Source organism: Caloenas nicobarica, chromosome 1 (assembly GCF_036013445.1).
Source record: "Caloenas nicobarica isolate bCalNic1 chromosome 1, bCalNic1.hap1, whole genome shotgun sequence".
Classification (NCBI taxonomy): domain Eukaryota; kingdom Metazoa; phylum Chordata; class Aves; order Columbiformes; family Columbidae; genus Caloenas; species Caloenas nicobarica.
The window spans coordinates 196,317,185-196,339,178 of NC_088245.1; the positions used below are offsets into that span (position 1 = coordinate 196,317,185).

Genomic DNA, 21,994 nt, shown 5'->3' on the forward strand with positions numbered 1-21,994 from the left:
AACATTTGCAATAGGAAAATGATCTTGTTAATTGGTATTTTTACTATTAAAGGATATTATTCAATCTAGTTTTGCTGAATCATTTTTTTGCAATATCTGTTTTACTACTATTTACTTTCTGATTCCTGCAGATAGCTTCTTTAAGAATCAGCATTTTAGCAGTATTGGTAGTATTTCCATCAGACTATTTTCACTGTGAAAGACCACCTAAATTAACTGCATTAACTATAGCAATACTTAAAATCATAGTTTTAATTGTAGCATAATTTTAATATAATCACTAGTTATAATTATGGTATGCAAACCATTACTTAGAAATCTACAGAATAGGAATAAAGTTATTAAATTAAAGCTATCATTTGAACATATTACATTTTTTGAATGTTAAACCATGGCACTGAACCATTAGGATCACAACAGCAACATACCATGGTCTATTACAAAGGAAATGTACTTTCTCATTGCTCTGGTGAGCAAGTAATGTATTAAACCAGTCTAATACTTAACAAACATGAACTCTGCCTGTTTTCATTCCAGACCAAAAGCTCAGGCTAGGACACTCTGTATTTCACAAGCATGTGATTCTTTAATTTTCTGCAAGAGAAAAACTCACATTCACATCTCCCTTACATACCCCCCCCTACAGCTCACCATGTTTAGCCCACAACTCTTTTATACCATCCTGCCCCTCCCCTGCAGTAAACCCACCTCCTCTCCACAGCCAGTAGCAGATTTCAACTGCTCACGTGGGGCAGCAGAGGAGCATGCTCAGTAGAAATAGAGAGCAAAAACATGGAGGGATCAACTTTGCAGCTTCCCAACATGACAAGTCAAGACTTGCTCCTACTTGGACTTAGAAGAAGGAATATATACACTGGTGAGTGCATATTTGCTCCACTTGGGCCTCTCCTGCTGCCAGAACAAGCCTTACTTTTCATTCCATAATGGAGCCCAGCACCTTTCACCATATTGTTGGTCATAGGTTTTTGATGTTTCTGGGCTTAGGGTATCTACTGACCTTCCCATGTGAATTGCAGAAGAGGGAGGAGAATCACTGTCCTTTATTTATGGAGGCTGCAACTACTGGGCCTAAAATTTTTTATACTGTTACACAAAAATGAAATTTTTCTGGTTTTTGGTTTTGTTTTGGGGTTTTTTTTAAAGGTCATATTTGCTTCCCTTGACTTGCACTTCTGAGAGTTTATTTTTTTATATTTTCCTTTCTTCTTGCAAACTTCTCTCTCTACTTTTGATGTGTTCAGTCTGGACTCATCAGTGTGTCTGGTCACCACAAACAATGGGGAATATGGCTGCTGTCATACCCTAACCAAATAACTAAGGCAGAGCTGTGTGGCTTTGTCATTAATATATGGATGATAACATAGTTCAGATCTTATTGCTGCAGACCTCTTGTTTTGTTCACCAACAGTACTTAAAGGCTGTGTAATTGCTATTATCATAACTGTGATTAGGTTTCAGACCCTTGTAGTAACACCTCCTGAACAGTTTAGTTAAGCTTTTCATTCCACTGAATCCATTTGTCTATCCATAATGGTTTTTGTGTCTAATAGTCTATTACTTAAGACAGCTCAAGGTATATACATCTCAGGTCAAAGAATATTAAAATAACTAATTAAGTACTTTCAAATGGGAGCAATGGTGAACTTGTTCTGAAAACCATGTTTCCAAAGCCCAGGAGACATTAGTTTTATGTTATAGGAACCCTTTTTTTTTTTCTTTGAAGTAAAAATTTGAGTATGCAAAATAAGTAGACATGGAGTGCTTCAGTTATGCTTTGGCAAGACACAAGTCCTTGTGTTTGTAACACGTGCCAAGTCATGCCATTTTGAATTTGTGTTCAAAGGAGAAAAATTGGTACTTGCTAAAATCATAAGACTTTCTATACCAGGCTGTGAGCAGCAGAACTGGCATGGCCAGGGGTCCTTCATACTCCTGTCCCACTTCTTTAAATGTTCTTGTGGCCCAGTTATGGCCACTTAGCTCCACCTGCGTTTCCTAGCTACTGGTAGGTCTCAGGTTACATGGGTGGTGTTAGGGTCGGGAAGTCAAGGAGTTACTAGTTCGATTTTTTTCCCACCTGCTGTCCATTGAGTGGTCTTCATGAAACCTTCAGGAATTTATACTTTTGAGATCTCTGTGTCTTTGTTGAATATGGTTGGAATTAGCGAAGTGCTAGGGAAGGGGAGGAAAATACAAAGTGATTATGTAGGTCTTTTAGTTTTCCCTTGGAAACTAGAGGAAGTATTTCTCAGCTATGTTAAGAGTACAGTAATACAATCTTTGATAATAAGTAAGCATTTAAATTGTTAACTTTTGTTTCTTTTCAGGAATATCCACTATGATTACAGAGCAACATGCAGATAAGTAGGAGCTACACAGAATTAGTAAAATTGAGTAATGCAGCATACTAACCAGAACAGTAGATATTGTAGAGCAGATTAAAGAATTATGTTGACATTGTAGTGTCATATCTTTGCACAATTTTAAAGTATTTGTATGGAAACCAAGAGCAGCAAAAAATTTTTTTAAATTCAGAATTCAAGAAAGTATTTTTAATAATAGTGCCATGTTTAATGTGAAAAAGTTATGGATTTAGTTTCAGATTCGAACTTTGCTTTAGAATTCATTGTTTCCCTTGTCAAGAAATAGAGAGCAATGGGGTTTGATGTTTTCTGGTATTCAAAGAATCATTTCAGTTGGAAGAGATCCTCAGGATCATCGAGTCCAACATAACCTAACTCTAGCACTGAACTATGTCCCTAAGAACCTCATCTAAACGCCTTTTAAACACCTCCAGGGATGGTGACTCTACCACTTCCCTTGGCAGCCTGTTCCAATGCCTGACAACCCTTTCCGTGAAGAATTTTTTCCTAATATCCAATTTAAACCTCCCCTGGCGCAACTTGAGGCCATTTGCTCTTGTCCTGTCACTTGCTAATTTGGAAAAAAGGCCAACATTGTCTCCGGCCAAAGCATGATGGGGTCTTTGTGGCCTCACAGGCAGCTGTGAATCCCAAGCCCATACTCTCACAGGTGTTTTCAGTTTCATTGGGAGCTCACCTGGGGACACCTGAACACCTCTGACAATGTTAGGGAATGACCTATTAGAGAGCAGTGTAGGGGAAAGGGACCTGGGGGTCCTGCTGGACAGCAGGATGACCATGAGCCAGCACTGTGTCCTTGTGGCCAAGAAGGCCAATGGCATCCTGGGGTGTATTAGAAGGGGGGTGGTTAGTAGGTCCAGAGAGGTTCTCCTTCCCCTCTACTCTGCCCTGGTGAGACCTCATCTGGAATATTGTGTCCAGTTCTGGGCCCCTCAGTTCAAGAAGGACAGGGAACTGCTGGAGAGAGTCCAGCGCAGGGCCACAAAGATGATGAAGGGAGTGGAGCATCTCCCTTATGAGGAAAGGCTGAGGGAGCTGGGTCTCTTTAGCTTGGAGAAGAGGAGACTGAGGGGTGACCCCGTTAATGTTTATAAATATGTAGAGGGTGAGTGTCACGAGGATGGAGCCAGGCTCTTCTTGGTGACAACCAGTGATAGGACAAGGGGTAATGGCTTCAAACTGGAACACAGGAGGTTCCACTTAAATTTGAGAAGAGACTTCTTCTCAGTGAGGGTGACAGACACTGGAACAGGCTGCCCAGGGAGGTTGTGGAGTCTCCTTCTCTGGAGACATTCAAAATCTGCCTGGACGCCTTCCTGTGTAACCTCATCTGGGTGTTCCTGCCCTGGCAGGGGGGTTGGACTGGATGATCTTTCGAGGTCCCTTCCAATCCCTGACATTCTGTGATTCCGTGGCTGTAGGGGTCTGGCCTTTTTAACAGCACGGTAAAACTTTGGCCTGTACCCAAACCTTGGCCTTGTCCCACCCCAAAGTGGGTGTGACTTCTCTGTCCTGGCTAAGGCTGACCTGCCGCCTTCGTCCTGCAGGTGACCACTGTTCCGCTACCTCCTGGTGCAGCCTGAGGTGAACGTGTCTCCACGGGGCCAGAGCAGCGCTGCCAGCACATCCAGTTCGTGTGGAGGACTCCGCTGGCCCTATCAGAGATGCCATGGCCGTGACCCCCGCCGCCTCTGGAGGATGGGGAGGGGAAGGAAACGAGCTGGGACTCGGCCCAGGTGAGAGCCGCCGGTGAGTGAGCGGGGCGGGGCGGCCTCTCGGTGCCCGGGCGGGTGTGGGGGAGGCGAGCGGGCGACGGCGGCAGCTCCCGCGCCGCCCCTGGGCGGGCTCTTGCGCGTCGGGGCAGCCAAGGCCGCAGGGCGGCTTGAGGGGCGCGGCGCGGAGCCAATCGGAGTGCTCGTAGCATGAGCCAATGGAGGCGGCCGTTGCATGGCGGGACCGTGGGTGTGGGGCGGGCGTGCAGTAGGGCACGGGCGGCACTGGCGGCGCCGTCTCGGCCCCTCAGCCCGCACCGCCCGGTACCGGCCCCTTAGCCCGCACCGCCCGGCCGCGGCCCCGCAGGCATGGAGCCCTCGCAGGTTGCGGTCATCGGCAGGTAAAGCCTCTCCCGCGGGTAGGCGCAGCGTCCCGTGGAGGAGGTGCTACCTCGGCTCGGCCCCCGGGGCCTCTGGGAGCGGATGGCCGGGGAAGCGTGAAGGGGCTCGGGCGCCGTCCCGGCGAGGTCCGGCCTGCGGGGCGGCGGGTGAGGCGCTGCCGGGGCTGTCCCGGCCGCTGCCGGCGTCGGGTGCCGCAGCGAGGTGCGAACTCGGGGCGGGCGGTGGGTTTGGGCGTGCGGAGCCTGCGCTGGGGCAGCGCCGGGAGGCCCGGCCGGCGGCGGGGTCGCGCTGGAGCTCGGGGCCCGGGGTCAACGCACCTGTTTGGCTCGTTAGAAACAGGGTCTTTGCTTCAGTCCCTGACAGCTCCGTGCTACTTGAAAAAAACAACCCCAAACAAGGAACGAACAAACATTCACAGCATCTCTACTCGAAGCAAGTCATCCTTTAGGTGTGAAAGACTGCTACCCTTTCTCAGGGCCGTGTTTCGCGTGTATGTAAGTGCAAGAGGAGTGGAGAAACCTGAGCACGCCTTTAAGATCCAGTTTGTCAACTATGTCAAGAGACTCCTGAGTTTCTCACAGGCACTCCTGGAATAATACTTTCTTGCCACAAGATACAGCGGACTTTCTGACTGGTGTCGTTTTGTCCACTGCTTCAGCTAAAACTGAAGTTCTCTATTTGAACAATAATCTGGTGGGGAGAGAAAAAAACCTGCCAGACAGTAACAGCCCCCTACTCAGTGCTGTAACTCGGTGCTAAAAGTGTGGACTGCAGCAGACTGTATCAGCGAGACCGCTTGAGGTCTCGGGACACGTGTCTCGGTGCCGTCATGTGACGGTGACAAAGCTGCTCTCACGGGTGGCACTCCCGGAGCTCTTGGTTGCTGTAGGTGTGCGAAGGGTAGAGAGAGAGCTCGACTTATTTTCTATGCTCCTTAGTTCAAAAGAAAAACAAACCCGACAATCCTAAAAGCCTGTGCTGAAAGAAAATAATTTCGGTTTTTTTGGTCAAACACTGATTTAAGGAAACTTGATTTAAAACTGCAATTTGAGAGAGATTATGCTAATTTATAAAGATACTAGTAGCTCAGATATGCTTAAGTGATTAAAATGTTTTTATTTTAGAAATACTTGTTACCCAGGAGGCTACAGTAGCTAACAAACCTTGACCCGTACCTCACCTTTTCCGTAAGCATGCTCGTGCTGTAGTTTGCCTGGGAACTTCTGCATGTACTACAGTGAAGTTGTATGTGTGTGGTTTTTTTTTTTGTTTTAAGTGGTGCGTTTTGAGCGAGAACTTAGTGTCTGCTTAACCACAGTGAATGCAAAGTTTCCCTTTTTTTTTTTTTTGGTCCCAGTTGTTTCCACTGATTCCTGTTGTTTCCTGAAACTTCCTGGTTTGTTCCTTTTTTTTCTTTCTTTAAATGTATATGTATTTAAACCAAAGGCTGAACGTGTTCCTGTTTTCTCTTCCTTATTCTTTTATCTGACTTGTTGCTTTATCTCTGATTCTACTCCCCTTTTAATTATTTATTGATGCCCTAGTGGCCTTGTGTTCTCCAATTGCCAGAGGTTGCTTAATACTACGAATACAGTGATCTCAGAAATGGCAGGAAATCCACGTAATTATCAACACCCCCTACTGTAACAGTCATGGGTATGCAATTCTGCTCTTGTCTCTGTTATGGAGGGTGTTTTTTTTTTCTGATCTCAGGTTATTTAAACTTAACTACACTCTTTCTCATTGCTTCCATTTGAAGAGTCTGATGCCTGCTATAAATCTAATGAAGTTAAAACCTGCCTTGCTCTAAGACGTCAGTTACTGCAAGTTTGCATTATGTATTTCTCAGTAATGTGGCTTCGCCAAAAGATATGGGCAGACTGTTCCTGCATGCCTCCAGCATGGCAGGGTGCTTCGTCTGAAAATAAGGGTGGTGCTACAGGTTGGTAGGTAGAAAAGCCGTATTGAACTCGTGTCGTGGTGGTGGTTGTTGTTTTGGTTTTGTTTTTCACATGCTGATGGTACTTCCTGAATTGTGGAGGGCCCATAATTTAAGTAGTGCGGTCTTGGGTTTTCTGATTATCTCTGAAACAGGATCCTGAACTCTTGAATCGATGGGCTGGTGTCTGTCTTCAGACTGTAAACTGAACAGATGAGCTTTAAAATTAAAAAAAAAAATCTCTTTAATGTAATTCCATGTAGTTACCTGAACAGGCTAGAGATTTGGGCAGAGAGGAACCTAATGAAGTTCAACAAAGGCAAGTGTAGGGTCCTGCACCTGGGTAGGAATAACCCCAGGCACCTGTCCAGGTTGGGGGTTGACCTGCTGGAAAGCAGCGCTGTGGAGAAGGACTTGGGAGTCCTGGTTGACAACAGGTTGACCATGAGCCAGCAATGTGCCCTTGTGGCCAAGAAGGCCAATGGTACCTGAGGTGCATTAAGAAGAGTGTGACCAGCAGGTCAAAGAAGGTTCTCCTCCCTCTCTACTCTGCCCTGGTGAGGCCACATCTGGAGTACTGCATCCAGTTCTGGGTTCCCCAGTTTAAGAAAGATAAGGAACTACTTGAGAGAGTCCAGCAGAGAGCTACAAAGATGGTTAGGGGACTGGAGCATCTTTCTTACAAGGAGAGACTGAGAGAGCTGGATCTGTTCAGCCTGGAGAACAGAAGGCTGAGAGGGGATCTTATAAATGCTTATAAATATCTCAAAGGTGGGTGTAAAGAGGATGGACCAGACTCCTTTCAGTGGTGCCCAACAAAAGGATGAGGGGCAACAGGCACAAACTGAAGCACAGGAGGTTCCATCTGGGTATGAGGAGAAACTTCTTCACTTTGAGGGTGCCAGAGCACTGGAACAGGCTGCCCGGAGAGGCTGTGGAGTCGTCTTCTCTGGAGACATTAAAAATGTGCCTGGACACATTCCTGTGCAATCTGCTCTGGTGAACCTGCTTTAGCAGGTGAATTAGACTGGTTATCTCCAGATTTACCTTCCAAACCTAATGATTCTGTGATTGCATGAACCAACTCCAGGTTAAGATTGCAGCTGACAAAATTGTTGATACTTGAGTCCAGTATCCCACAGTACTGGTTCCTGCTGTTTTGAATTCTGCTGTCTTTTCCTGTTTTATCTTTTTCTTCCTCATTATCTTTCTCCTAACTTTCAGAGAAGCTCCTACACAGCCAGCAAGGGATATTTCTCTGTTAGAGAGTTGTTTCTTATCAATATATAGCCAGTCTCTAAATCAAATATTGAAGAGTCCAAGCTCCATTTTCTTTCTTGCAATGCTTGTCAGACCCCCTTTGCCAAAATAAATGCTGCTTTATTAATTGGCTGATATTTATTTTCTTTTCAGTGGACTCATTGGTCGCAGCTGGGCCATGGTGTTTGCTGCTGGAGGCTTCAAAGTGAAACTTTATGATATTGCACAACAACAGCTAACAAGTGCACTGGAAAACATTCGGTAGGTCACCTGACTTGAAGTGACTGGGGTTGTAATGGAACTGTGGGATCTCTCTAATTATGAATGAACAGCCACATGTTGTTATTTAAGGGAAGATAGATTTTAAGCTTGGAAGAAGCTTAAACTTAGGAGTACAAACCCTGTTAAGGTCAGAAGAACTATGCTCCCAAATCTCTCAATGACACTTCTGAAGAGCAGTTTAGTTCTTAAGTAATGATTTAAGAGCTTAAGCTTAGATCCAAATTCTTGAAACGATGTTTACCATGATTAGATTATCTATAGGCTGAGCTTAAAATACATGAACATAAGAGGTTTTGCATATAAAGACAACAAAGAGGAAGTAGGTTAATACGGATTGCTGAGGAGCGCTGCTACAATTATTAGTATTTTTTTTATTCTTAAACTAATATTTTTCGAGTCCTAGAAGAACAGATTGCTAGTTCCACTAAAGATGCAACTACTGATCAGTTATAGTAGAGGCTGGGAAGCATCTTTAGAAGGAGCAAATTTGAGGGTGTGAACACAAGAACAATCACACTGGTTTAGAACAACAATCCTCTAGCCCTTTACGCTGTTGCCCTGTGCCACAATGGCTAAAGCCGTGTGGTTTTGTTACCCAACAGCTACAAGTTCAAGTCCTGCCTGGCTGCTCCCTTCCCCCAACCTTCAGTGCCTAGAAGCTGCTTGTGTATTCAGTAACTCTTAAATAGATATCTTCCAAGTATTTCTCTAACCTTCCCTTGAACCTATGTACATCCTTTTGTGGCCTCCTTGCCAAAGGACTTTGTGTTCTGCAGATTTACTGCTCAGTGTGTCAAGAGCTATTCCCTTTTATTTGTTTTTAACCTGTCTTCTCAGTTGCTTTGTTTGGCTCCTTGTTCTTATGTTAGAATGGACAGTGGCTGGTTCACTCTCTTCTTGCTGGTCCCGAAATCCAGCTTTGATATTCCTTTGAAGGAGAGTGCATTTGCAGAGGGGTTCTATACACAATCTTATGTTGCTGTGTCAGCATTTAATTCTCAAGTTCAGGTTGCTTCATGATCAGCATCAACCTGAATGCATCTAGTCCCCTTTCATGATGCCTTGGAGTGAAATATGTCAGCTGGTATGGGGAGTAAGTTGCACCTAAAAAGGGTTGTGAAGTGTTGCATCCTTATTGCTTTCTGTAACAAGGCTTACAGCAAGGAAGAGTGACTTCGGGAGCCCCTCGTAGGTCAGGTCAGTTGAGGGAGTTTGGAAGTTAAATGGTATGTGATGTCTAGTGAGATTTGCTAAAAAACACTTAATAATGGAAGAGGAAGAAACTTTGTTTTCTTTCCCCAAACCTCCTCTCTTTCCAGGTAGGTGTTAGTCAGACCTAACATCTCTGTTGCTACATCTAGAAGAAAGACACTTTGGGTTTTGTGTGGGTGTGGGTTTTGGTTTTTTTTTTTTTTTGGAGTGGGGAGGAGAACAGGGGGAGTGTGTTGTGTTGGGTTTGTTTTGGTTTTTTTGTTGTTGTTTGTTTTTATCTCCAGAATGGCTGTTATAGCAGTAGCCATAATGAGATTCCGAATTATTGCAGGAGGGAGTTTTGCAGCCTACATTAGTAAAGACAGCACTCATGCCTAACTTTCTTTATTGGGAAAATGAGGATGTTAGCCTTCTGAGGTTTTCGGCTTGGAAAAGTGGGGCATAAAATGTTGCATGTAATAGGGTAGAGTGTTAGTTTTGTGTGTCTGTGCTGTCCTGTGCCTGGATGTGCTGCTTCATAGGAGTTCAAGGCAGGTTTTGCCTTTTACATAAGGTGTTCTTAACTTGCCTTATCATTAATTTGTGTATCTTGGCTGTTGTAAAGTTAAAAAAGCCTAGTTAAAAAACCTAGTTTCAGGACAATGTAGTTTTTGTGACAAGACCACAAGCTATGCAGTTTCTTCAACTACTGTTTTAATTATCTGTCAAAATATGGTCAAACTTGAACTTCTTTGCACTAATTTCATAGCACGCAACCTGCAGTAAATCCCTTTGGTTTACTGATACAATGCTCGTGTAAGAACCGGAGCTTGAGTAGGTGACAGGGGCTCGCAGGAAAGTGCAGCAGGGGAACAGCTGTTAGAGCTGCCTGACAAAGCTAGCTGGTGGCTACTTCTCTGGACTTGCTGGGATTTGCCTTCCTTTGTCTCTCCAAATTGCTAGTACTTTTAGGGAAGTTCTTAGGCTTAAGATTTTTGTGGTGTTTTTTATTTGGTGGTGTGGGGGTTTTTTTTCAGAATCAAAAAGTATTTGTTCCGTTCTAATCTGCAGTCCATGAACTTTTAGTGTATGAAGCTCTTCTACATATTAAGGAGAAACTGGAGTGTGCAGAGGACTATAGTTTCCCTTTTCTAAACAGGAAAACTGGGATTTGAGCAGTAAACAACAGTCACTTTACTAATAAAAGTAGAAATGATACTAAAGTATTAGCTATTATCTGATTGGCTTTTAGTATATTAACTAGTAACTTCTTGTTCTGATTTTATATAAGCTGTGTTTCAAAAGGGTATCTCAGAGTCATTAACCTAGTGAATTCAACTCTCACAGAGCAGTAGGTGGGTACTGAGTGCGTGTGGTCCTGCAAGAGGACTGGAATGAATTTGGGATGGATCCGCAATGATCATGAGTCCGCATGTATCTCTGTGGAGAATTTGAAATGTACGCTGTGAAGTTATGCAAAATACTTGGTTATGAGTAAAAAAATAAGATTGAAGTGTGGAATTTGGATCTATTGAAACAAGTAGAAATATGTATCAAGTTGCCACAATATCAGTAGGTCAGATACAGAAAAAAAAGTTCACTTACTAAGGCCTCGCGTGGTGTGATGGATTTACTACCCACCTACCTGTTGACAGATGTGGCAGTCAGTTCCTTGACGCACAAAACAACCACACATTGGATTGAACTGAGTGTAACGGTGGCATTATTAACCACTGTCTGCTCTAATGGAACAACCTTTTGTTCTGTTGAAGAAACAGACTAATGAACAGCCACACTTGACCTGCCAAATGCACACTGTAGTAACCTGCCTTGGAAAATGTAACTTTTCATATCCAGTATGCTTTCATCTGAGTCAAGGTGATTCTAATTTAAATGCAAGAGTACTAAACTTCAAAATAATGGGAATTAGAAAAACAAGTAGTACCCTACTCCTGAAAGTAATCCTAAAAAGCATAATGCAGAAATGCTATAGTGCATGCCCCCCCCCCCCAAATCTTTATGATTCTTGTAACATGTAGACTTTTTTCACTTAGTCACTGTGCTACTGTTCTAAGCATAATTATGATGCTGATAAAGATTAATTAATTACAGTGGAAATGCTGTATTTTTTTCCCCCTGCGTAACCAGTTCATATTTTATCTAGAGCAGTGTTTGCATGTATAGTGAAAGACTATTGTAAGGGGAAAAGTTTAGTTGACACTGAAGAGAACATTGAAGCTTAAATATCTGTATATGCATTCTGTAATTTCTTTCTAGAAGCAGATGCTGGTTAAATGTTGTATTTACTCTGATACAAAACTGTTATCTCCTCCAGGATGCAGGAGCAGGTAACTGTTTTTAATATATAAAAACCAAACAGTTGTATGCATAAAGGCTATGCCTAACTTCAGAAAAATTTGTAGATCTCAGGAAATAGTCAATGCTAAAATACAAAACCAAGATTACTTTAAAAACTAGATTATTATATTCAACTGCACTAGATAGAAAAGAGCCTCTAGTATAAATTTACTATCTTCTCATCCTTCCTTTCTTCTCTCAGCCCCAGTAGAAAAATTTTCTGGGACAGGTTGGAATTGACTTTATGAAGTGGTAGTTGTGTCTAGGGATATAGGCATGTAAAATTACTATTGCTACTTTTATTACATGGATACAAATGAAATGCAATAGTAGTATCCAAACTTGGAAATACTTAGTTGGAAGGGAAGCAACTTTGACCCTGTGTTTATTCAATAATAGAGACTCTCTCCCTTAAATTTAAATTAATTCAGTTCTTCCAGAATGGACTTCTACAGAACTCTGCTTTCTGAGAACTGATAAATGGTGCTAAGGTTCTGTAGTACTGAATCTAAACTCAAAAGTGAGGATGTTTAGTGAGAATTTCTTGTATGTCAGCTTTATCTGACTATAGGTTGCTCTTCTGTGTGGTTCAAAGATGTCGGCCATTAGAAAGAGTTGGAGCCAAGCAGTCTTGAGATCAGAATATACTTCCTCTCTTCATTAAGTATTAATTTAACTATAAATTTTGACTTGATATATAATACGGTGCAGTATTGCACTAAGCAACCTTAACTTTTCCATGCTGTAATAAGAACACAATTGCTATGAAAAATGAACAAGATGCAGGAGCTAGGAAGAAGTAGCATCTCTCCACCTTACCCCTGGCCAAGTGGAGAGAAGTACTTCAAATATTCTGTACTCTTGTGAATAGGGATTTGGAACCTGTAATGAAGTGCCTGATGGATGGGAGGTCACAGGGCCAAGGAAATAAGCCATGTCTGTGCCTATGACTTTTTTATAGCCAGAGTTTTGAAGGACTTTTCCCCTGTACCTCAGGTTCATCATCTTTCTTGTTCCAGGAAGAGACTGGTCTCTAGGAAAGACATCTGAACATACGCTACTTCTTGCTGTCTGGTGCCCTCTTATATGCTTTGCATGTATAAAAAGGGGAACAGCTTACTGGGTTGTTTTTTGTAGCATGAGGAGCACACTGATGCAGGCTTTGCTCTCTTGTCCAAGCTCATGGCATGTTCCATGGCTGTGTGGTTAGATGCTTTCCTAACTTGTCGTCCTTTTCCAGTGTCTGTTCTGTATTGCTGTATTGTATCAATACTGTATTTGTATCAAAGGAAAAATGCAGCTTGGCTTAGGTCTTCCTTGGTAGTTTTATATATCTCCTCTGAGGGGACAACTTCTAACTAGACTGTTCTTTCCAAAGTATATTTTGATGTCGAGTGCCTGACACTGGCTCATCAAGCTTGTGTGAAGTCATAGGTTTGATTCTACCTTTCATTTTTATCTCTCCCCTTCCTCACCCCTCCCCCCTGAAAAATGCAATGATCTATCAGAGCTAGGGAAAATAGTTTCATCTGCAGAACTAATTAGAGAACATGTTAATAGGCTTTGGAAGGGGATGGGTTCTGTTTTTCCAAAGTTTCTGCCTTGGCCATTTTGTAGCTGAAAACGCCTCCAAAGGGAGATGTCTTTTCACCTCACTGGCTCTTGTTCACCACCAGGCTTTTATGCTGCGTCCCGGCCCCTCTGCAGTCCTTCGTTTTGCGCCTCTTCAAAACTGTCAAAGACAGGTGTGTGACTGTCCCTCTTTAATATGCTGCTATTGCTATGGATGAAGTGCATTTGATGGCTCTAGATCTGTCTTGTCTGGAGAGAAACATACATGCGTTTGTGGTCCACTTTGTAATGCTGTAATAGCCTTTCTGTGATGGTGTGTTATGTGCTTACTTTTAGTTCAGGGAGAGTGGTTGCTAATGCTTTCAGATGGCCAATTGCAACTCAATAGTTGCAGCTTACTATTTGGCCATTTTATGGAATGTCCTGAGTTGGAAGGGACCCACAAGGATCATCGAGTCCAACTCCTGTCCCTGCATGTGAGTGTGGACAGTGAGCTGATCCCAGTGTTAGGGGCTTTCAGTAGCCAGCCTTTTTTTTTTTTTTTTTTTTTTTTTTTCCAATTTCCCCTCCATCCCAACCCCCCATGCCAACTACACTCTCATTTATCAGACAGCACTAGAGAGTAGCCTGATGCCATGACTGGTTAATGGCTCTAGTCATTGACAATGGTGGCTGGCTGAACTTTTGAAGAATAATATTCATGGTGCCTGCTTTCCTCCTTTCTCTTTGTTGGTTTGGGCAGTAAGTTTGTTATTCAGTGGTCTTTAGTCTTGCAAGTATTTGCTTGTTGCAGCAATGTGTACTGAATACTATGACTACCCAATAGTAGCTGTGTCTAAAAGTGAGGCAATGGGATATGAACAAGATGGGTTAGGTATTAGCATCACTTTCAAGGTCCTTCTGTAAAGACTTAAAGAATAGGGTTTGTAACTATGAGTATCCCAGGCAGTTTATGTGGTCAGAAGTATTATTATAGATTGGGTGCCTTATCTGGAAGCAAATACTGGCTCAGTTCCCAGAATGGTGTTGACATGGGCAGTCAGGTACAACAGTAAAACTCTGCAGGTAGACAAAGAGCAGGCTCTAAAAGGAAGCAGTATTTTCTTAAGGATGTGAATCCTTCATTCTTCAAAGACTTTACAGGTATTAGTTAACCTACTCAAACTGTGCACATGATACAATTGCAAAGCAGAGCCCCATCGTGCACGCTATGGACATGTCTGCAGTGACCTAAGTCTATGGTCATCCTCAGGGATGATCACCCTGAAGTCTTGGCTACCTTGAATAAGAAGTCACCCAGCAGAGGTCAGTGGTGCACTGCTGTATGTACAGACCAGTCCGTTTGTGCCTTAAGGTATGACAAGTATCAGAGAAAGCTCCCTTCCTTTGCCACTAAAGTGTGGGTGATATAATACCCCAAGGGAGTATAAAGAAGGCTTAGCATTTGGAAGACTTAAAAATAATTTGTGGAACAAAACATCCAAAATGTTAATAAATGTATTGAAGCAGGGCAAAAAAAAATTCCTGGGAAGGAAGGCCAAAATTCAAGTAATGCACAAATTGTATTTCCTATTCTATGCTTTAAGTAGCTACACTAATTTAAATAAAAGGCTAGCATGAAGATTATTGATGTTAATGGGAAGATTGTTGTTTTGTCAGAAAAATCAGTCCAGCCTTAAGTTCCGAAGTATGAAGGTGGTGGTTTTGCAGGTTAATTAAGAAATTATGTTCTTGGTGCACAGTGTAATGTGTAATGGCTTATGATGGAGAAGCAGAAATTATAGGCTGGTCATCACTAGCAGAGAAGGAAAGGTATGGGACAGGAGACAGGTGCTACAAACTTCTGTGAAAACTTGTGGAGGGAAAAAAAAAAGCACCAGATCTCTTAGACTGTCACTCTGGCCTTTTTTAATCCCTCAGTTACCAATCATGGAGTGGAGTTTAAGAGATACAGGGAGGTTGAAGACTAGCATCATATTGCACATAAAGTAAACAAGAACTTCACCGTCTTCTTCAAAGAAATAAATAATTCTGTTGTGGTCTCTTAAAACTTAAGTTTTTAGTTTGTTTTTTAAAACCCATGTAGAGCCTGTGAGCAAGAGCAGGATGCTGGATTTAGGCAAGTGCACCTGGGAAGTGAATTTCTGATGAATGGATAGTCAAGACCTTTTGAACTGGAGGAAACAGCCTCAAGTTGTGCCAGGAGAGGTTTAAATTGGATATTAGGAAAGATTTCTTTACCGAAAGGGCTATTGAGCATTGGAGCAGGCTGCCCAGCGGAATGGTTGAGTCACCATCCCTGGAGGTGTTTAAAAGGCATGTACATGTGTCAATTAGGGACGTGGTTTAGTGGTGGACTTGGCAGTGTTGGGCTAACGGTTGGACTTGATTTTAAAGGTCCTTTCCAACCTAGATGATTCCATGATTGGTTCCTGATCATCTCACCTGACAAGGTGTGAAGGAGTCAGAAATTTGGATAGTCTAGTTTTGGGGCACCTGTTTCTTTACAGATGAAGCACTGGCACCTTTAGCGTGCTGGAAGCCTTAAGTCTTGGATGGAGCTCCTGCCTAGCAAGCTGTGCTGTACCCTGGCAGCTTGGAAAATGGAGCTGAAGCTTCCTGTTTCCTATTCCTTGCCATGCAGATTGTTCAAAGGCAGAAGTCTGTGCGTTCCAGCCATCCATTTGCTGTGTTGTTAAGAAACCAAATGGGGAACTCATCCAGAAACTTGACGGATGTCCTGCTTATTTCTGGGGTGCTGCCTGGAAGGGAGTGTGTTTGAGCACTTTTTTTTTTTTTTTTTTTAATTTCTTGAAGTGCTTTTAAACAAAACTTAGCAGAAGAGAATTTCTGACTAGTTTAGCTTTGGGTAGGAAACATCGGGGTTTTTGAGCCTAAATCCATATTTGAGAAAAGAAGCAGAAAGCCATTAATGGAACTCCTTTCATCAGTTTTGGACTGCATAAACTGGTAAGGATACTAATTTTGGCACCAAGTCTAAGGGGCTCCAGCGAAGCCAGCAGGACAGACCTGAGCAGTGTCTAAAAAAGTATGACTCTTGGCTTTATTTTCCAGCTAAGAATGATTTGAACCTTTTCAAAACTCTTGTCCAATACAAACAGAATGCAATGCCTGGCTGTTTACCCAGGCGTGCTCTGCCTAACAGTCAAAAATCATTGTTCATGATCAGCTCTGTCAAAAATAAAGAGGAAGTATTAGAACTTGGATCACAGAAATGATTACCCAGAGTTAATTGCTGAAGCAGTTCATTGAAGAGGAGGAGGTTAAATGCTTGTAGGAGTTGGCACTCTGTGTGCATGCGCATGTGGATTTTTGTTGTTATTGGTTTTGTTCTTCCCAGTTTGAAATATGGGAGCATATTCTGGTTTAGAAGATGCACTATCACCTTTACCAGCCTCAAACAGATCTTCTGTTAACATCTTACCTGCTCCCAAGTTATTGGAAATACTTTGATTAATTGTACAGAGTCCATGGTGATCTGAGGGTATTTGTTTCTTCTGACTATTGTGCTGAACCAGGCACAAAACAGCTCTATGCATTTTTTGGCTACTGCTAAGTGGCTACTGAGTGCTACTTAACTAGATTTTTAGTGGAGGTGCTGCTAGGATAAGGTATTGCTGCTCTGAGCTTGTGTCAGAAAGATATATTAGGGGATGGTTTTGTTTGCTGGGAAACAAATGTTCTTTTCCACTACTTTGAGTGGAAGAAAGGACGTCAAAGCACCTTGCAGAGCAGCAGATGTTTATGACCTCTTAGTAAATCCATGGCAGAGGTGGTAGAGCCTGTATTTGCTGGATTTTCTTTGACACAACTACATGGATGCTAAACTAAAATTCTGATTCTTTGGAAGTTAATGGCAGATTTATTGAGCCAGTTCAAGCTGAAGATCTGAGAGCCCAGCAAATCTCTGAGGTTTGACTGGCCTCTGTATAGTTAAGTGGCAACTGGATTGTCTTTAAATAAATCCCTGCAAACTTTCATGGTTGACTTCAGCATACTGTGCTATTTTCTCTTGGGGGGAGATAGATACTTCTATTGTAAGACAAGATGGATTGCATGCTTGGGTGCCTAAAAAAAGATCAGATGAGCGCACCTGAAACACTTAGTTCTCCCTTCTCTAACAGAGAACTGAAGATGACTGTCTCAGATGTGCATGTTGACAGGGTAGGTGAGATGAATCCCAGTCATTTTGTTTAGGAAATCTGGAGGAGGAAGCTTAATATTTTTATTTGATCTATGGCCTCCATACTTGTTGACAGGAAAGAGCTCAAAATGAAAGGATGGTTTGGCACATTGCTCAGCAGATGTTCTGAAAGGAGTAGAGAGAAAAAAATGCAGTGTGATCTGCATCCCTTTCCCTTTTCAATTAATTTAAAATGCTGCTTGAAAAATATAGATGACACTTCCCACAACTTCCTAAGGCAGCTGGGGTCCAGTTAGTCCCTGTCTGGTGTGATTAGGATTGCTGGTGGCTGCAGCAGTGTCGCTTCCAGGGGTGAGGAAATACCTCCCCAGGGTCTAAGTGCTGGAGCTAGGCTGGAGAAGCGTCTGGGGCTGATGTTACCCTGACCCTGTGCCTGGCTGCCTGTCCTGCTTTGTGAGGACTAAGGAAGGTGTTTGTTTCTGGCTGCTGCAGGTTGTTACGATCATATGGGTTCCCACCTCCTCTGAGGTCTCTAGATACAAAAATAAATCCAGTGTTACTCTCTGGATACATGGAGGGGCCTGGGCAGATCTATTAAGGACTGAGGTGTCACTGAGAGCTGAGATCATCTGTTCCTATATAAATAAATTCTGCCCATTTAACAGATACTGTCTCATAAAGCCCCTAATAAAGACTGTCATGCATGCCCCAGTGCCACAGTTACTTAAGAAACACATGATGGGTCGCTGGTTATTTCTATATGTAGTTGTATGATTTGTGCAGTACAAAAATACACTAACTTTTTCTGGACTCTGCAGGTCTCTGTTTGCTACAGCTTTTCCAACCACCAACTGGGTGGCAAATGCAATTTATTTGTTGTGTAAAAAGGCATAAAAAATAAGGCAAAGCTTTTGAACTAGGTTGATAGGGAGATTCTTTTTTTCTTTTGTTTTCCTTCTGCTAATCATTAGCTCAATTTCCTCCTCTCTTCAGGATGAGGAATTTTTGCTGAATAAAAACCAAAGGCTCAGAGGAGTTCTGGCTTGAGGTAGGTGACAGATTTAATTGTGATAATGGCTACATGAAATAGCTTTAGCTTCACCATGATCAGATAGTTCAATCTCTAAGTGACTTTTAACAGTTTTGAAAATGGCTTGCTTGCTCTGGGCTCTTGAGGGTTTCAAACTGTAGAGGATTTTTCTGAGAAGGTGGTGTGTCCAGCACCAGCAGTGGTGTGCACTCGAATATTCATTTCAAATTCTGGCCCCTCAATTCAGTATCTACTTGCATTTTCTGATACGTGCTCTGTAGTCATTACCTATGTAGGGGTATGGGTTTTTTAGGAAGGGCTCCTGGCTGTATAGAATGTATTTATTTATTTCTGTACAGTTAAACAGTGTTCCTGCAGTGAAGCTTCCTAACAAAAGAGCTGTTTTTTGTAAAACTAGATGAAGTATATTAAAGGGACCTCTCTTCCTATTAAATATAAGTAGAAAAACTCTTGCTGATACCGCACCAGAGGAAACAGGTTTGAGGTGGTGACAAGCTTATGTCTAGGAGTAGTTCTTAGAGCTGTCTGTGCTTGAAGAGAAGAAAAATGTTCTGAGATGGAGAGAGCAAAGAGAAACTACTGAAACTAACCTTTCTGTGTTTGGGGAATAAATATATGCAGTGGCATGGTAAATAGCATAATACTTCTGGGTTGTTGAGAAGCTTCTTAAAAAATTAACGGTGGCTTAACAATGATGAAGTACTTAATTGCACATGTTGTTTCTGTCAGCAAGCAAATGAAAGAGCTGGAGGAGTCGGAATCCTTGAAAGGCGCTTTGAGTGCGGAGCAGCAGTTGGCTCTCATTAGCACCTGTACAGACCTGAAGGCAGCAGTAGAGGGTGCTACTTTCATTCAGGTAAGCAAAGATTTCACAACTCCTAGCAAACAGTTTAGAAAGGTGACCGAGAGCTGTGCTGAGCAGTCAATGGGCAATAGAGAGTTCAACATCCTGACCAGATAAGGATAATTGTGATTGTTAAAAGTAAAGTTCGTTCTTGCCTAGTGTCTTGACATGGGAGATGATACCTCTCTGCAGGATTTCCCTACTTGAGAGTCTTTGGTCAGGCAGGAGGTATGGATATGCCCAGGGGTGACTTCTCTTCTGACTTGAGGGGGAGCACCGTAGCCAAAAGCAGCTATCTGACAGTGTAGAGTATTAAAAACAGGATTGGTATATAGGGCTGGAATCTGTGCTGCTAAGTAAAACTGGGATGGGGAACAAGCTGTATTACTGAACCTGATAGTCTGTGGCTCCTTAAGTATTAGTACGCTCACTGGCATGAGCACAGTTCAGGGAACAGGTGAATCGGGGACCGTTTCTGGGATAGAATATGAATGAGTTTGCACTGGGCTTGGCATCTTCTGTGTTACACAGTTCCCCGGTATTATTCCAGTGTTGTACCATTAACTGTCCCTACGTGTATGTGTGCTGCACCCGAGAGTTTGCGGTTTATACTGTTTCAGGCTGTAAATCCCACAGTCTGCTTAGCTGCAACACATCCCTAACAACAAATTGAATTAAAAGGGGACAGATTTCCAGACCTTTTCTTCCTCCCAAGTTGGTGAGGTGGAGACAATGGGAGACAGAGCAAAGCCTCACACAGGAGTCAAGGTGTGAATGCACTATAGATTTTTACAGTGGTATACTATTTTCTGTTCACTTTTTCTCTGGATCATGAAACTGTATACTGTTACCCCAATATCTTACTCTTTCATCAGTGATGAACTCAGAGCTTGTCAGTTCATATTATTGTTTTTACATATGTATCACCTACCTCTACTCAGTTTAATCTGCAAATTTATTGTCTAGTCACTCAATTCTGTAAAGTCCTTCCAGAAATGTTTGCGCTTGTAACGATGATGACCAACTTAATTTTATGAGCTAACTTTCAGGTCATTTATTGAATGGGTATAACAAAGGGCACAGATATCTGTGAAACAGCACTGGTCAGTGTCTTCTGCTGAGTAAGAACTGACTGTTGTTCCTACCATCTGCTTACTATCTCTTTACCAATTACTGTCTATGAAAGGACCTTTTATCTCACATGTGGCCAGTTAACTTCCTTGAAAGCTTTTATTATTTTTGTTGCGAGACTTCTGGGCATTCACACCAACTGCATCAGCTCCATGACTCTTGTGCTTGCTGCTTCTTTTACAGAATTCTACCAGGTCTGTGAATCAGGACTTCCCTCTGAAAAAGTTGCTTTGATTCTTTCCCATTTATGTAATACTGATTCAGTGCAACCCTTTTCTCTTAACTTGCTTGATAGAGATATCAAGAGGCTTGCAGGCTCATTGTTGAGATCTTTCCTGAAGCTCCCTTAAAAGTAGCATAATGCTTGCCACTCTTCTGCTCTTTGGCACGTGAACAGTGTATTAATACATTCAGTTTTGATTAAGTGAGCAGTTGTATATTGCTGTGTTTGGTATTCAAACCATATCAAAACATGTCCCAGTACCTTGGTTCTGGTTCCCTTCTCCTCTGTTCTGTGACTTGAGACAGACCCTGGGAGTCCCCATGACTAAGGCTTTAGTTTTCTGCAAGAATTAAAAGGCAAAACAGAACAGTTGCAAAGAAGTCACTGTTCCATTTGTGTTTTCCAGACTATCGTCCTTCTGTACTCTGATCATCTCTTGATTCTATGCATTCTTCTTTACCATGTGTTTTGAAGAAAAAAGGCTTTGGTTTTTAATTATTCCTCTAGTAAATTGTTGGGAGGGGTACTGCTTTGTTTTGACTTATTTTGACAAATTAACAGTCCTACATGGCCCTGTTCATTTGGATACTGTCTCACCTCTGTGAAGGCTGCCTTCTTGTTTGTAGTAGACTCTCCTAGTTCTGCCTGTTTTCTTTTACACTTTCAAGTGTTTCTTACTACCTGCTATGTTCATATGCTGTCTTCACTTTCTCCGTATGCTACCTGTAAGGATCTGATACTTCTTACTGCTAACTTTGTATCTCCTTAGTATCCTCAATTTTATTTTAGTATCTTCTTTTGAAGCTAAGTGCAACTTTGATGGAGTTCTTGGCTCTTGTTGCTACTAGAGAGACACTGAATCTTGGTGTGCTATTGTTCCTCTTAGAGAGGCTCTTCAGCAGTAGGATTTTTGAACAAGGTCCTACATGCTACTTCATATTAAATCAGGGGCTGCATCATCCATCCTTCCCACCATCAGCTATTCTATGAAACAGGCATTGGGCAAATGTTGCAGAATCAAAGTAATTTTGAGTTGGAAGGGGCCTGTGGAAGTAATCTGGTCCACCCTGCTACATGAAGAACTTGTACCAGCTTGCTCTAGGTTTGTGCAGTTGAGTTTTGAATATCTGTAAGGATATTCTGGTCTCTTTGGGTAACTTGTTACAACATTTGATTACCCTCATTGGTAAACTTATTTCCTAATAACCTAATTGGAATTTCCTGTCTTGCACCTTCAGTCTCTTGTCCCTTGTCCTACCATCATGGACCTCTGAGAAGAATCTGGCTTCTCTGTGTGTTCCCTTCAGGTGGTTGAAGACAGCGGTGTTGTGTTGATAATCTCTGAATAGCAAAAATCTACCTGGGGTTACTCAGGCTTTCTGGCACTGTTTTATATTCCCTTAACCCTTTTGATGTCTCTTAACAAGTGGTCATTAAGCATGTAAATAAAATAATAAAA

General features: G+C 42.5%; 1 protein-coding gene across 5 annotated transcripts in view; it reads left to right on the top strand.

The window, feature by feature from the left end:
- Positions 1 to 4,070: 4,070 nt before the first annotated feature.
- The window catches only part of CRYL1 (crystallin lambda 1), a 59,710-nt gene continuing 41,786 nt past the window's right edge, over positions 4,071 to 21,994 (top strand). Inside the window, exons 1-4 of one of the 5 annotated variants that reach the window (XM_065637987.1) lie at positions 4,071 to 4,141; positions 7,872 to 7,979; positions 13,226 to 13,294; positions 19,067 to 19,193. In XM_065637987.1, the coding sequence (XP_065494059.1) occupies positions 4,104 to 4,141; positions 7,872 to 7,979; positions 13,226 to 13,294; positions 19,067 to 19,193 (342 nt within the window). In that variant the 5' untranslated portion in view covers positions 4,071 to 4,103. Of the gene's footprint in view, positions 4,142 to 4,376; positions 4,519 to 7,871; positions 7,980 to 13,225; positions 13,295 to 18,279; positions 18,335 to 19,066; positions 19,194 to 21,994 lie in introns of those variants that run through there. The other 4 variants (XM_065637995.1, XM_065638004.1, XM_065638012.1 and 1 more) reach the window with 4 other exon arrangements.